General features: G+C 42.3%; 1 protein-coding gene across 1 annotated transcript in view; it reads left to right on the forward strand.

Annotated features, from left to right (window-relative positions):
- The first annotated feature begins 6,479 nt into the window (after positions 1-6,479).
- Positions 6,480-14,811, forward strand: part of FAM171A1 (family with sequence similarity 171 member A1) — a 171,099-nt gene continuing 162,767 nt past the window's right edge. Inside the window, exons 1-2 of the mRNA XM_027776232.1 lie at positions 6,480-6,507; positions 11,035-11,223. Of these exons, the coding sequence (XP_027632033.1) occupies positions 6,480-6,507; positions 11,035-11,223 (217 nt within the window). The remainder of the gene's footprint in view (positions 6,508-11,034; positions 11,224-14,811) is intronic.

Genomic DNA, 14,811 nt, shown 5'->3' on the forward strand with positions numbered 1-14,811 from the left:
TCATTGTTTGTTTTAACCTTGCATTTCACATGTCTTTGGATGAGACAGACATGGTGCTTCCACTGTGACGGCCACCTGGAGCCAACCCACAGTGACTCACTGCATTTCAGAATTTTCTCAGTGCCTACTCCGGGCACCGCTGTTTCTAATCATTGGCCATTGGGGGATTCCTAAATTTACTTAAAAGTTAGGACTTTCCCCAATGGATGTGATGCTAAGATATTTTTAATATCTCTGTCATTATTAGCATTTAGCGTTTGCAGCCTGCAGAGTGCTTTTCGTACACAATGGAATGTCCTGAACAACCTCGTAAGGTAATCATCCCTTTTTATACAAGTGGGGAAACTGAGTCTGAAAGAGAAAGGAATCAGAAAAAGTCAAGCAAATAGTGAAGATTTTTGACTTCAGGAAGGAACATCTTAAGGTTGTAGAGTGTGCCAAGTTCTCAGTGCCTACTCCGGGCACCGCTGTTTCTAATCATTGGCCATTGGGGGATTCCTAAATTTACTTAAAAGTTAGGACTTTCCCCAATGGATGTGATGCTAAGATATTTTTAATATCTCTGTCATTATTAGCATTTAGCGTTTGCAGCCTGCAGAGTGCTTTTCGTACACAATGGAATGTCCTGAACAACCTCGTAAGGTAATCATCCCTTTTTATACAAGTGGGGAAACTGAGTCTGAAAGAGAAAGGAATCAGAAAAAGTCAAGCAAATAGTGAAGATTTTTGACTTCAGGAAGGAACATCTTAAGGTTGTAGAGTGTCCCAAGTGAGTGTTGTCACCATTCCCTTGATAAACAAATTTCAATGTACTGACTGGCTCAGCTTTGGTTACTATTTTGATTTGGTTGGGAAAGGTTTAAGCATGAATTTCTTATTTTGATTTTCCTTGGTTACTTGGACCTTTATTTGGTTATTTTCAGCACTCTTAAAATTTGCTTACATGTGTTTTTTTCTTTAAAAAAATTGTTTTATTTAACTTTATTTATTTTAATTTGACCAGAGAGGGAGAGGAAAGAGAGAGAGAGAGAAAGAAAGTGAGAAAGCAAGCCACCAGGTCCGAGACTCAAACCACGGTTGGCCTTGTAGGAGTCCAGTGCCTTAACCACCATGCTACCTGCAGCCCCGTATTGTTTATTTCTTATGTTATTTTTTCTCCTCTCATCACAACTCTCTCTGTCTCTGTCTCTCTCTCTCTCTCAAATGGTCCCAGCTGCTGTCAGACCCTTGCCACACTCTACATCTTTCTGCATTTCCAACACTGCAATAAATGAATGTACCATGTATTGAAGTGATGCGTTTTCATTCTGTCCTTTTTCCTCTTCAGATTTTCCTTAGCCTCTTCCTCTCCATACCCCCCTTTCAGCTCTTAGAACCTCAGTACAACAGTTACTTTAGAGACAAGTTTCAAAATTATAGGGAAGATTTGTTTTTAATCCCTTTGTCCCCGCCCCCAGCACTGGAAAACTAGCATGAGTTTCTCTAGAGTTTCATCCTCATGAACAGGATCCTGGTGTCCATCGTGAGGCTCTGTGTGCCACTCTCCGACTCAGGGTTTCTCCCCTTTCACAGGGACAGACGAGGAGCCCTGTCAGGGGAGTAACTGAGCAGATGCGAGTGCACGCTCAGGTTAGGGGGAGAGGTACAAGGCCTGTCCTCCTAGAGGAAGAGCATGACCTGTTTCTGTGACCCAGCATCCTCACACTCAGCAAAGGGCAGTCTCGTCCTTAAGACAGCCACATGGCAAAAGCTGCGAGATACGTGGAGTTCCACAGCACTGTGAGAAGGTCATTTCTCCTGTTCTGTGCTCTTCTCCCTCACCGTGAACCCTCCAAAGCTCTGTATGTGAAAGAAGAGTGTTGAATCTTTGTAAAATCATATAGGAATCTTCCGCCATTTTTATGTTGAGTTTTGTTTCAATTGTTACAAATTCCAGTACTATGTAAATCTTCGGAATATTCTGTTCAGTTTCTTACTGAGCTCTCTTTGACTCTGTACTTCAACAGTGGCAAGACGTCTCCTCCTAATCCTTCTTCCACATTCTCCTTTCCCTCTTTCCTCTCCCAGCTTTCTCCCTTTAATACCCTTCCCTGTATTTAGTATTTTGTTTTCAGTGTTTGAAGCCCTTTAAAATGTATTATTTGGTTACCAAATGTATCTGGGGACACCTACCCACCAATCCCAGTGTGCTGTTACAACCATAAACGTAGCTATTTGACGTGCTAAACCCTGTTGATGAATGAATGAGCGGCCTGCTCCCTGTTCCTCCCCCCAGGTGTGAGCTGAAACCCCACCAAGGACTAAATTTGTGACTTTGCTTTCTTCCCTGCCAAACACTCAGTCCTCGCTATCGAGTCTCCATTCTTCTCAGGCTCCTGGTTCTTTGCTGATTAGCCCTTCCTTCCTCCGTAATGGAAGCTTTGGAGACAGGAAAAATAGCAGCTTCCTGTTCTGCCTGTTTATTATGTTTAATTAACTCCTCTGTGGCAATTTCTATTTTTGTTGGCCAGGATAACATTCATATCTGAAAATTTCATTTTAAGCTATGGTTGAATTCTCAAATAGTCACTGTATTAGGTTCACTTTGGGAGAATTACCCTCCTCCCCACCACCAAAAAATCCCGAGTCCTCTCAGTTACTCAGAAGGTGACTCACAGGTGGCGATGGATGGTCATGACTTGGCACAAAAGACCCTGAAGTCCACACCAAGGAAGTGAAAGGGTAGACATGTCGCTGTCAGCGTCTATGACCCATGTGTATGTCTGCCAAGCAAAAAGAGAAAACTGGCAGGTAGGTTACATTTCAAACCAGAATAAAAATTTGGATTCGAGTACACCAAAACTCTCCATGTATTAGAGACTTTCTTTACCTGGTGTGGAATCAAATTGAAAAGAGTGATTGACCAGCATGTCCAGAGCTGTTGGTTTTTGCTGCTATGTGTCTTTCATATGTTTATCTACATGGGAGATATCCCGAAAGTCCCTTAACAAGAGTCTGGTCTTCCAGAAAGTTATTCTTCACTGTGACAAGCACCACAGCTAACAGGCGCTAGGAAGTGAAGCCAATGCCACTCATCCTGCAAGCAGCACCCAGATTCAGCAGGCTGTGGGCGCCTACTAGCTCTGTTCCCCATCTGTATCAGTTAGATTCTTTCCATCGTAAATAAAGAAAGCTTCATTCAAAATGGCTTAAAGAAAAAGCAAAGGAGTTTATTGATTCAGGAAATGAAAATTTGAGGGAGAACTCATTTCTAACACTAGCTGGATTCAAGGTCTCATCTCCCTGTCTCTGTCTCTTAATTCTGCTCTCCTCTATCGAGTCTGTTCTTAACGTTTTCACCTCGTGGTGGCAAGACAGTTGCCGACAGTTGCTATTGTTTACCTTCCCCTTTCATGAATTACTGTTGGAAAAGTCTGCTTCTCTCTCAACCATTTCAAACTTTTTAAAAAGTTCTGGAATTAAGTTGGACTTTGACTAACTAGATCATGCTTCCTCCCACCTCTGAACGTACAGCTGAAGATGGGGGTGTACATGCCTATTGGCCTGGCCCGCACACATGCCCTGCTTGTAGCCAACCCTAAACCACCTGGTCTGAGAGGAAAGTGAGGGTACTTCCTTAAGGAACATATGGGTTCCCTTACCAAATGAAGTGGGATTAGATAACACCCAAGTAAGCAAATAAATGTGCACAATACCCAAGTCACTTCTGTACCTTCCTCTATGAAGAAGGTGAGCAGAGTGCTCTGATATTTGCATATTTATTCTAGATTTTCTGAGGCAGATTTGAAATGCAGCTTATACCCAGTTAAGTTTTCTCCCACCCTCCCTCTAGGTAGCTAAGCCTGTTTCTATTGTTTGACTCATGTATAATTTCTCCCCTCAAGTACTATTCCTATCATATTGAGAGGGATTGTCACTTCTCACAGACTTCAAAATCTTTTATACTTATGCAATTTATAAAAAAGCTTGACCACAAATCTATTTGGTATGTAGGTGTGAGTATTTGAGGGAGTAATAAAAGTAGATAGTAATAATTTAGAAGTTCTTGGTTAGATACTAGAGGACTTCAAAACATTTGTAGAAAAATGGAATTAAAACATGAGTTTATTGGGACCAGCAGATGGTGTAATAGTTAGATCGCTGGGCTCCCATGTAGTCGACCATCATTCGAGTCCTAGACCCAGAGACTTGAACTTCACAATGGGCATGTGTGCATGCATGCCCAAAATCCCGAGAAGAAAATGGAGGAAAAGGGATTATGTCATGGCTATCCCCACTGGGAGATGATTTCTTGCTTTCTGTCTCTCTCTCTCTCTCTCTCTCCAGTAAGTGCATGTGCCCCATAGCAAAAATCACTCACAAAAACAAAACATAACAAAAAAAAGCACGACTTTATTTCAGTGCAAAAACATGTTGAAATTCATGCATAGTAGTTTTTTCATACTATGCATCTTCTATGAATTTTTTGAAGGTCTGTCATTACACCATAGAAATCATATTCAAGATTCTGTGAGCCACAGGTACCTGCTCTGGATTTCAGATCTTAGCCAAGACTTCACAGAAAGTTTCAAGGACAGCAAGAAAATTAAATACCTTATTCTATCCTCCCCCGACATGTTCCAGTTTCAATTTCTAAAATATCTCAGGTAAGGATATTTATAACAGAATCAATTCCAGATTATAATTCACTTTAAAAAAATAATTATTGTGTTTATTCGTTCTTTTTTTTTTTTTTTTTAATTTGACCAGAGAGAGATAGAGAGAGAAAGCAAGAAAGCAAGCCACCAGGTCCAGAACTCTTACCATGGTTGCCATTTGGGAATGTCCAGCGCCTTAACCACCGCACCACCTCCTGGCCCCTACAATTCACTTTTTAAAAAATTTTTATTTATTTAATTTTGTTATTATTATTATTTATTTTGCTATAGGGCATGTGTGCTCACCAGAGAGAGACAAAGAAAGAGAGAAGGAAAGTGAGAAAGCAAGCCCCCAGTTCTGGACTAGAACCACAATTGGCGATGTGGGAGTCCAACACCTTCATCACCACACCATCTGCTGACCCCACGACTCACTTTTTGTGTCCATAGAAACCAATCATTTTAATGTTCTGTCAACTTATTTTGGAAAATGAGAATTTGTAAATAAATTACCATTAAATTACCAATAAATTACCACTGTGGTGCAAATGTCTTTGACTCTCCAGACTTTTCCAACCTGCACTTCACTAGAGAAAGCCTGGCTATTCTCTCAGCTCTTAATTGGGGCTCTCCTCACCCTGGCAAGATAGACAATTTCACAGACCTGGGGAAGGAGCCCAGAGACTAATTCCAAGCTTCCTGCTCAATAAGGTATTAGTTTCCATCCTTCCTAGCATCCAGGCATTTTAGGAAGCATGAGCTTTAAAATCTTACCCTAGTATGCTGCTCTTTGATGCTTTCTCTACCAAAACTGACAGCTAGGAGACTGTGTGCAAAGTGAGAACTTAGGTGCCTCATGTGACTTGTGCTCCATTTCCTTCTCTCCCAGGGACGTCCGCCTTCTGATAGAGTTTCTCTAGGTACTGCTCTTCCATCATCTCTCACCGGGACAAAACACCCTCCCCAGAGAAACATACCCAGGACCTCATGGTCTTCATGGATCTTCTGCTCACATCCTCACTCCAAGAGGAGGGGTCGGGCTGACGGAGTGGGAAAAGCAATGCCTCAGTTTGCAGAGTGATGACTCAATATTCATTTGGAAACAAAATATTATTTATATAAAAATATTTCTCTTATAGAACACTTTTCTTTAAATACAGTTGAAAAAATAGTTTTTGAATAAGATTATCTGTGTCACCAAAATGTAGTCTTCCAGGTGGCAATTGACATTGACCCTGACTGTTTCTTACCAATCAAATCTATGCCAGCCAATTGGTAAGTCCATGGTGTTATTGAAAGTCAACTCTGGGTAGGGCATCATTAAGATCTTAAGGTGGCAACAAAGAGATTAAAGAGATGATTCCTTCATGAGCTCAGAAGTGGAGAAGAAAAGTCACTGGGAAAAGAGATCATGCTCATATTTTTAGATAGACTATTTTGAGTTCGTTTTAAATGACTGGAGGATGCCTTTTTTAAGGAGAAGATTCTGGAGAGTTATTGCATACATAAACCTTTACTCTGAATATTGATGTCAGAACCAAAGAATAGTGTGTTTTCAGAGGCCAAGTTTACATAAATATTCCCAGGTAGCGGCACCACATGTTACAGTTTTGTAACTGAAGACAGACTACCTACATTTTTGGCTCTATATCTTGTCTATTCACAGTCTAACCTTTACGAGGGCTCTGCAAAAAGTTCATGGAAAATGCATATTATGCAAAAGCTATGCATGGATTTCAAAAAAAAAAAAAATTGCCCCACATGAGCTTATACTTAAATTCCAGTTTCCACAACCTTTATTTCCAATGCATGGAAACATATCATTATAGTGGCTAAGGGAGCATGGGGAGCCATGGAAGTTGCAGTACAGGTATGATGACTTGGAGGATAAGAAAACATGAGGAAGGCACATGGGGAAGAGCTTGCATCAGCAAAGACCCTAAGGTAGGAAGGCTCAAGTTCAGTTCAGGGTTCAGGAATTGCCACCGGGTCGTCTGAAACAGCGTCTCTGAAGAGTAGTTTTAAGAAGTTCAGAAGGTGGGATGGGCTCAGATTGGAGACGGTCATGAGTTACCTTTCTTTTTTGAAAAATTATTTTCTTTGTTACAGAGAAAAAGAGAGAAACAGGAAGACAGGCACTCCCAACAGGGTCATCATGCCACAATTCACCCCCAGTCTCAGACAGCCTGGATCACAATCACATGCGTGCACACACACATTGTGTTCAGGGAGGTCCCAGAACACAAACTCAGGACTTTTCTCACGTGGGCCCAGTTGCATTTCCTCTGCACCATCACCTGGCTCCTTGAGTTACCTTTTAAAGCTTTGGGCTCATGGAAAGGACTCAGTAAATACTTGTCAATTAATTTATTAATGCAGTATAGCAGAGGTACATTTGGACTAAATGGAGGGAAATATTTCTTCAAGGTAAGACATGATTTTTCATTTCGACTGTCAGTCACGGAGCATCTAATCTGTATCAAAGCACTTGCTTTCAAGGTGTCAGGAAGTATATGGCAATGACCCAGACAAAAACCCTGCTCTCAAGGAGTTTATATTTTAGTGCTGATGGGGGCAATACATTGTAAGAAGCTGAATAAATAAATGAGTAATGAAGCTCATCTCACATAGCGATTGGTGTTAGGCAGCTCATAGAATGATAGAAAATAAGCTGGAGCATGAGGACTACTTTAGCTAAAGTGATCAGAAGGATTTTTAAGAAGGTGACAGATCCAGCCTGGTGGCACAGTCCATAGGGAACTAAACTGCAGTGCTGGGAGCCATATGGCTGCCCCAGAGTTCAGACCACAAGGACAGCCTGAAAACACATCAGGCAAATGTGTGCACAGCCAAAATCCTGTTGAGCTGGAGGACTAAAGAAAGGGGATTGCGCCGTGATGACACCAGTAAGGGTGCTTTCTCGCTCTTTCTGTGTGTGTGTCTCACTTGTGTGCGCACACATGCTATCATGGATAAAATAAACTTAAGAAGAAAAGGTGACACAATCATGCTGAAGCACTGAAGAAACTTCAAGCACAGACTTATTTATACATAAAAGGGTCCTAGTAGCAAATTTTAAAAATAAAAATAATGAAAAATAAAATTAAATAAACAATTCCTTAAAAAAAAAAAAAAAAAGTGGGTGGGGGTCCTTCAGTTCCAGCTCACATTTTTTTGTGCCAGGGCCCGAAGAACCTTCTCGGGCCATTGCTAAGATAGCACACTCTCCTTGCTTCTGCAAAAATAGCTTGAATCACCCAGACTTGCTGGCTGACCTCAGGCTGGTCCACCATCCTGCTATCATTTTCTGCTTTTTTATCTGTGAAATGGCAGGAACAAACCAGTTTGTACAAGTTCCTTTGAATTCCAGCATTTTGTGATTCCGTGACTCCTACCACTGCATCCTGTCTAGATGCAGAAAGATACCAGAACCATTGCAAATAGGCTACCGGGTACTTGTAGTTATCCTTGAACCTAGAACTGGGATGGTAGCCAAGATGAAACAGTCCATTGCTGGGCTCAGAGCCCTGTGGCCATGTGCTAATGGCATTTAGCATCTGTGCCTCCTCTTCTGTGTGCTAGTTTGTGCTCCAGGAGTTGGATTTTTTTCTCTTTTTTTAAATGACATTCCCAGACTTCCTTGAAGTTGGGCTTCTGGATGGAAGTTAGGTTCTGTCAAGTAGTTCTTGGTAGAGATTTGGAAGGCTAAAGCGGGGCAGGGCTGTCTCCCTGCTGCTGGCCAGCATGGGTTGAATGTGCTGGGCTCTTCTATAGGGACAGCTGCCCTGTAGTTCACCACTGGCAGAGACAGTGGCCAGAAGTGAGGTCTCCTGATCCCTGGATGCAGCAAGAGCTCATTCCTAAATAGCACTCCTGCAGCACAGTGCAGCTTCCAGACTTTCCCACCTGGGAATGGCTGTTGTAGAAGGCTTTCCTAAGCCCCCCCTCCTCCTCTTGGCTAGTTTGTAAGCACCTAATTCCCTGCAGACTGTCTGCATAAGAAGCTAGAGAGGTTTCCCTTCCCGTCAACTGAGCCCTTACTGATGGAGGCTCTGATGTAAGTTCAGAGTAAGAAAATGCTTTCTCCTACCAGAGTTATTAAAATTTTAAATATCTTACCTACGTCTTTATTTCCAAACTGGCAGAAGATCCATAGTCCTAAGAATGACAGTTCCCTACATAAAGGATTCACTCCCTGTACCCACCCCATGTGGTTGTCAGGATACATTGTTCTCTAGCCACAGTATAAACAGGGTTCAGGGGTAGATAGATCGGAATTATTTGCCAAGTGTTAAGACACATTACTGGGCAGAGGGATTAACAACCAGAACATACAGCAGTAAATGAAAAAATGCCATTGACTTACAAAGAAACATTTGAGGCAGAAAAGTCATTTGTAAAACCAAGGACAGCAGGTGGCATAGTGGTTAGGTGCTGGACACTCCCACATGGCTGACCATGGTTTGAGTCCTGGACCCGGTAGCTTCTTGCTTTCTCTCTTTCTCTCTCTCTCTCTCTCTCTCTCTCTCTCTCTCTCTGGTAAAATTAAAATAAATAAATGAATAAATAAAATTAAAAAAAAACAAAATAATTCTTAAAAAAAGGGACTCATTTGTACATAAAACCAGAATTTTCCAAGATTATGAAGGAGTGATTTTTTTCCCCTTCCTCTTTCTTTCTTGAGGAAAATCATTGGCTTTCACTCAGTACACTCTAAACAGGAACATAAAGAGTTTGATAATATATAGAGAGATATTTTGGTTTATTTTATGAAGATTTTACAAGAATATAATTCTAAACTATTGACTAAGGCTTTCATAAAACATTAAATATATACCAATGAAGTCCGTTTGTCCACTAAGTTCTCTGTCCAAAGACAAGACAACAGAACAGCAGCAGCACCAGCACTCCTGGTTAGGGCTCATCAGAGAGCAATTTCAGAGGCAGACAGTCCATCTAACCCTTGCATTTTATACAGAAAATGATCCCTGAAGGCCACTTGTAGTCAAACTAAATGCATCTAAACCTATTGTATTATTTGCCCATAAAAATCACCTCTTCACCCCATTTTCATATTTATGGATCCTCAAATGAAGGGACCCTCAATCTAATAATTAAACAGGACTAAAGCATTAAGAAAAACGTTCACTGCAGGTAGCTCTAGATCTAGCCTCAAAATTAAGCAGAAAGGAAATACAGAGAAAGAAAAAGAAGTGCCACTCAACGATCAAACCTGAAAACTGAAATTTAGGACCTCTAGCCCAGTGAGATTCTCCTCCTTTGGGGCGTACAGGATCAGTAACGAAACAAGAGTTCAATGAATGAGTTCTTCAGCTAGAACATGAAAACCTTCTTTCTTAGTTTCCTCACGCTCCCCTTATTTATAGACAATAATCTCACAATTAGCAAAGAGTTGAGCAGGAAATGTCTTGCCTGAATGGAACAAGTGCACCAAAAAACAAACTGATCTGAAAATGAATTGATGAGCAACTTGATTCTCAGTTAGTTGCCTCTTCCCAGTAGCCAAACCTATTGATCAAATGGTTGGGATGTGTCCCAGGCTCCTTTGGACACGATGGGACACACAAAGTAGAACAGTTTATAGAGGGGATCTGACTCTGCCTGGCCAGGGAGTCTCTCCACAGATGCATGTACATTTGCAATGTCTCACTTGACGCTGGTATCGTTCATTCATTCGCTGCATTGTTTCTTTAATAAGTTGCCTTTCCTGGCTGAGAACCTTCTTGAGAGATGGGAATTAGTAGGAAAGAACAGAGGATACCTTGGAAAGAAAGATCTTGTTAGAAAGCCACAGGAATGGCTGTAAGGGTGAAGATCCACACAGAGAGGAGAAAGGGCGGACAGGGGTGGGGAGGCCAGTGTTTAGGGTCCACTTAAACACATCAGTCCCTCAACAGTCATTTCCTTACCTTTTGTTTATTTGATAAACAGGTTTATAAAAAAAAAATGCTGAGCCCTTACGATTTCTATCTGTGGCTATATTTTATCTATCTTTAATAAAAGTGCCAACGAGCAGAAGTAGAAATGTCCATGACACATTTCCTGACTTGGACAATCCTCACGGTTAAGTTTGTAGTTTACTGGCAGCTTTAACTCAGGGGCGGATGGGGGTGGGACAGGGCCTGGGGTGCTGGGAAGGAAGGAAGAACGATGCCTCTAGAAGTAAATTGAGACAAAATTCCACCACATGGGCACCAACATCAGGAAAGAGTTCAATAGAATAAATAATCTTGCGCGAAGAAACCTTGACACAGAGTCTCTGAAATCAAGGTCTCTGGAAAATGCAGACAGGAAAAATGTTGTGAATACGGCACGACTTCTTTTGGCAGAGACCTTGAAAATTGAAATCAAATGCTGCAGTCAAGCAACTTCTGAGCACTTTCAAGTCAGTCCAGTCGTATTTCATCTGTCGTCAAACAATGTGAGAGTTTAATAAGAGCAACAGGAAAAGTTCTAGAAGGAAAGAACACTTCCAACTTCCATTGTTCTGCAAAGACTCCCTCCCAAGTATTTTTTCCCCCTGCAGTGACTGAGTGGGCGTCAGATGATTGGAACAAGAGAAAAGGTAAATCGTCTTCTTTTATTCCAATAAAAAAAAAGTGTCATTATTTAATTCTTACATACTTCTGGGTACCTGAAATGCAAATGTGTTTGTGTGATGTAATAGAATTTGTGCTTGTTTAGCCTCCCACCCACGTAATGGGAAAACATGCATGTGGTAAGAAAATGTTCTTTGAGGTTCCAGCCCTCTGCTTGGGCTTTGAGATGGTTTGCAGAATGGACTCTGCAAATTATTTCACTTCGTTGTGATTCATCGGGGCATCTGCAAAATGGGATGGGTTGGTGGTCCTGAAACGATTTATAGAAGCCTCAATGTTACTGTGAAGGTACTCAGACTTCTACAGCCAACCACAGAACTTATGTTACATACATGATAATAACCTCCACCATCAGATACTCAGGATTCTGCCTCAAACGTGACTCGGTATTTATTAAGATTTCTTTTTCCTTTAAAGTTTGAGTCCTCTACATTAGAATCATAGGTATCAATGTTTTTGGGTGAACAATAAGGCTTAGAAAATTGGTAGAGGATAGGTTCTTTTGATGCTTTTTAAAAAATTTAAAATCATGGGACCAGCAGATAGTGTAATGGCTACATTGCTGGACTCCCATGTAGCTGACCATGGTTCGAGTCCCGGATCTGGTGGCTTAAACTCACGCAGGGCGCATATGCGTGTGTGCCCAAGATCCCGAGAGGAGAATGGAGGAGAAGGGATTGTGGTGTGGCCATCCCCCCAGGGTTGATTTCTCACTTTCTGTCTCTCTGTGTTTTTTGGCTATTACACGCACCCTATAGCAAAAACCTCTCCAAAAAACAAAATTAATCATTAGAAATTTATAAATCACAAATAGTACAGAGAGGTCCCATTTACCTATCCTCCAGCATCCCACAATTATAACATCTTACATAATTGTAGTACAATATCAAAACCAAGAAATTGACATTGGTACCACACTATTAACTAGATTCAGACCTCACTGGGCTTGGAACAGGTTATTGAAACAAGTTGGACACTGCTAGAGATAACCTGAATCATCTGCATGAAATTTATTCTTGGAAGTAGCATGCTATAGGGTATTTGAGCTTGTGGTCATAAGAATTGTATATCTGGGGCAAATTACTTAGTGTCAATAAGCCTCATATTGTTCACTTCTAAAAAATAAAGAAATAATAATACCAATCCACTAAGTTGTTATGAGGAAATAAATACAGTCCAATGAATGACATATATTACAAACTCCTCAGATAATAGCTTTTTTTTTATTTCCTCATAAGAACTGACATTTTAGCTCCCAGAATTTTGTAGACCACGTGCTCTCCTACTAATCAACCCAACCCTTTTTTTTTTCTTTTTTAAGGTTTGTGCCACAGGGCACATGAGCTCTCCAAAGAGACAGAGAGAGATAGTAAGAGGAAAGTGAAAACCACCCCCTGCCCGCCTGCCATGAAAGATGGCCACACCACAATCCATTCTCCTCCATTCTCTTCCTGGGATTTTGGGCATGCATGCATATGCACCCAGTGTGAGTTTCAAGCCTTAGGGTCCAGGACTGGAATAACGGTCAACCACGTGGGAGTCCAGTACCTTAACCAACAGGCCACCTGCTGGCCCCCAGCCTGGCTCTTGATGATGATCACCATCATCATTTTGCTCAGGCTGGTCTGTATTTTACAAACCACATCCCCATCAACAGCACTTCCTCAAAGGATTTGAAATGAGAATTTTCAACTCTGGGAGAAGTTCTCTTAGGAGAAAGCTCCTACTCCAAGAAAGTGAACTTAAAACTTTGGGACCCCTTCTACCCAGCTATCCAGCTGGCTCGGATTCCTCATGTCTTTGTGGGCTGGTGCCCAGGTGGGAGCTTAGAGACAAGCTGGACTGTCATTCCATTCATTTCCTTCCCCTGATTCTGAGGCAGACCCTGGAAGAACATAAGACTTTGACGCCAGGATCAAAGAAGGAAGGAATCAGGCAGTCCTTATGTGTGGGGTTTCTTACCGATTTCCTGACTACCTGCTAACCATACCGTTGGTCCTGAGGGTGACTGAGAAACCAATATGGCTTCCCATTTCCAGGTTTCATTGTGTATCACAATAGGTTGTCTATTACAAGAACTGGGAATGTGCCATCCTTCATTCTCTTTTTGGGACAGCGCCTGCTCTGCTGTAATGCTCAATTAATACAGAACAGTAACAGCTCTCCTGGCCTAGTGCTCTGGAAGCAGTGCTGTGCAGGGGATGAGTCTGGTGTGGATTTCCTCAGAGCCTTGGTTGCCACCAGAGGTGCTGGTTGGAGGATGGGGTGGAGAGAGACTCCATAGTGGACACAAGGGTTCTATTGCAGAAGGCAGAGACAGGAGCCAGTTGAGAGAAGCAGATGTTGGGATGGGGTGGTGGGCATTGCTGAGGCTTAAGTGAAGTCTGAAGGTTTTTGAAGAGTTTCAGTCTTGGGGTCTCACTGCCTTTTTGATTGGAACCCTGGCTCTGTCACTGACCAGCTCTGTGCTTCGGGACAAATCCCTTAACCTTCCAAAGCCTCTATTTTCTCATCCAAGAATGAGAATAACAATACCAACCTCTCGGAGCATATATCGTGAAGACTGACAAAGATTTTGTGCTTGACCAAATATTAGTCGGACTTCTGAACCTTCTCCAAAGCTTGTCTATACACTTTCTTGTAATATCCCTTTTTAGCAAGAACCCTGTTCAGTTTAGCAGGAACCCCTCTCATATCAGATCAGCACTGGTCTGTCAGGTTCCTCCTCCTCCACCCTCCCCCAGGGTGGTGTCTGATCTTCCTGTCCTTAGCAAAAGTCTGGTTTGGTGGATCCTGCCAGAATTCATCCCTCCACCCCAACCGTGAAGTTTCCGCTTAGTAATTTTCCATCCGCGGACCTCCACCCTGCTCCTTGGCTATAAATCCTCATATGTGCCCATGCTGTACTAGGAACTGAGCCTAATTTCTGTCCACCATTACACCGGTCCCTACCTATCACCATGGACCTGAGTAAATTCTTCTTTACTCTGCCTTACTAAGCATCGTTTAATTTTTTTCCTTTAATACGACAAAATAAAAACAAAATGCAAAAAAAAAAAGAAAGAAAGAAAGAAAGAAAAGAAAAAGAGCACCTATAGCTCTAATACTATAAATTTCTTCTCCACTCAACCTTTTAGAAATATCTACGCACAATTCAATCCTACAATGTTCAGGATTAGCACTGAGGGCATCAACCGCCTCAGTGGACTTTGGGAATTGTTCGCTGACCTTTAACGTCGTGTCAAATCTACCAGGGGGACCTAAGAGAGTAGTAATGCTAATAGCTACCGGGTGGCGTTTGGCAGAAGAAACCAAGGGAGGCTTTACCCCAGGCACAAACTCCCCCGCAGACCCTCGGGTAGCCAGGTGTGTGCCCTGAAGGCCTCCGCCCCGAAAGGCCGATCTTTTCTCTCCAGAGGTGCAGGGGATGGGTACTGGCGCTGTCTCAGTGCCAAAGGTGGCATTCAGGGCTCTGAGCCACACAACGTCGCGGAGGCTGGCACCCGCCAGCCCGTGCTGCTTGCAGAGTGGGGCGCATAGGGTGGGAACCGGGG

The sequence above is a fragment of the Tupaia chinensis genome, unplaced genomic scaffold, assembly GCF_000334495.1.
Source record: "Tupaia chinensis unplaced genomic scaffold, TupChi_1.0 Scaffold000647_1, whole genome shotgun sequence".
Taxonomy (NCBI): domain Eukaryota; kingdom Metazoa; phylum Chordata; class Mammalia; order Scandentia; family Tupaiidae; genus Tupaia; species Tupaia belangeri.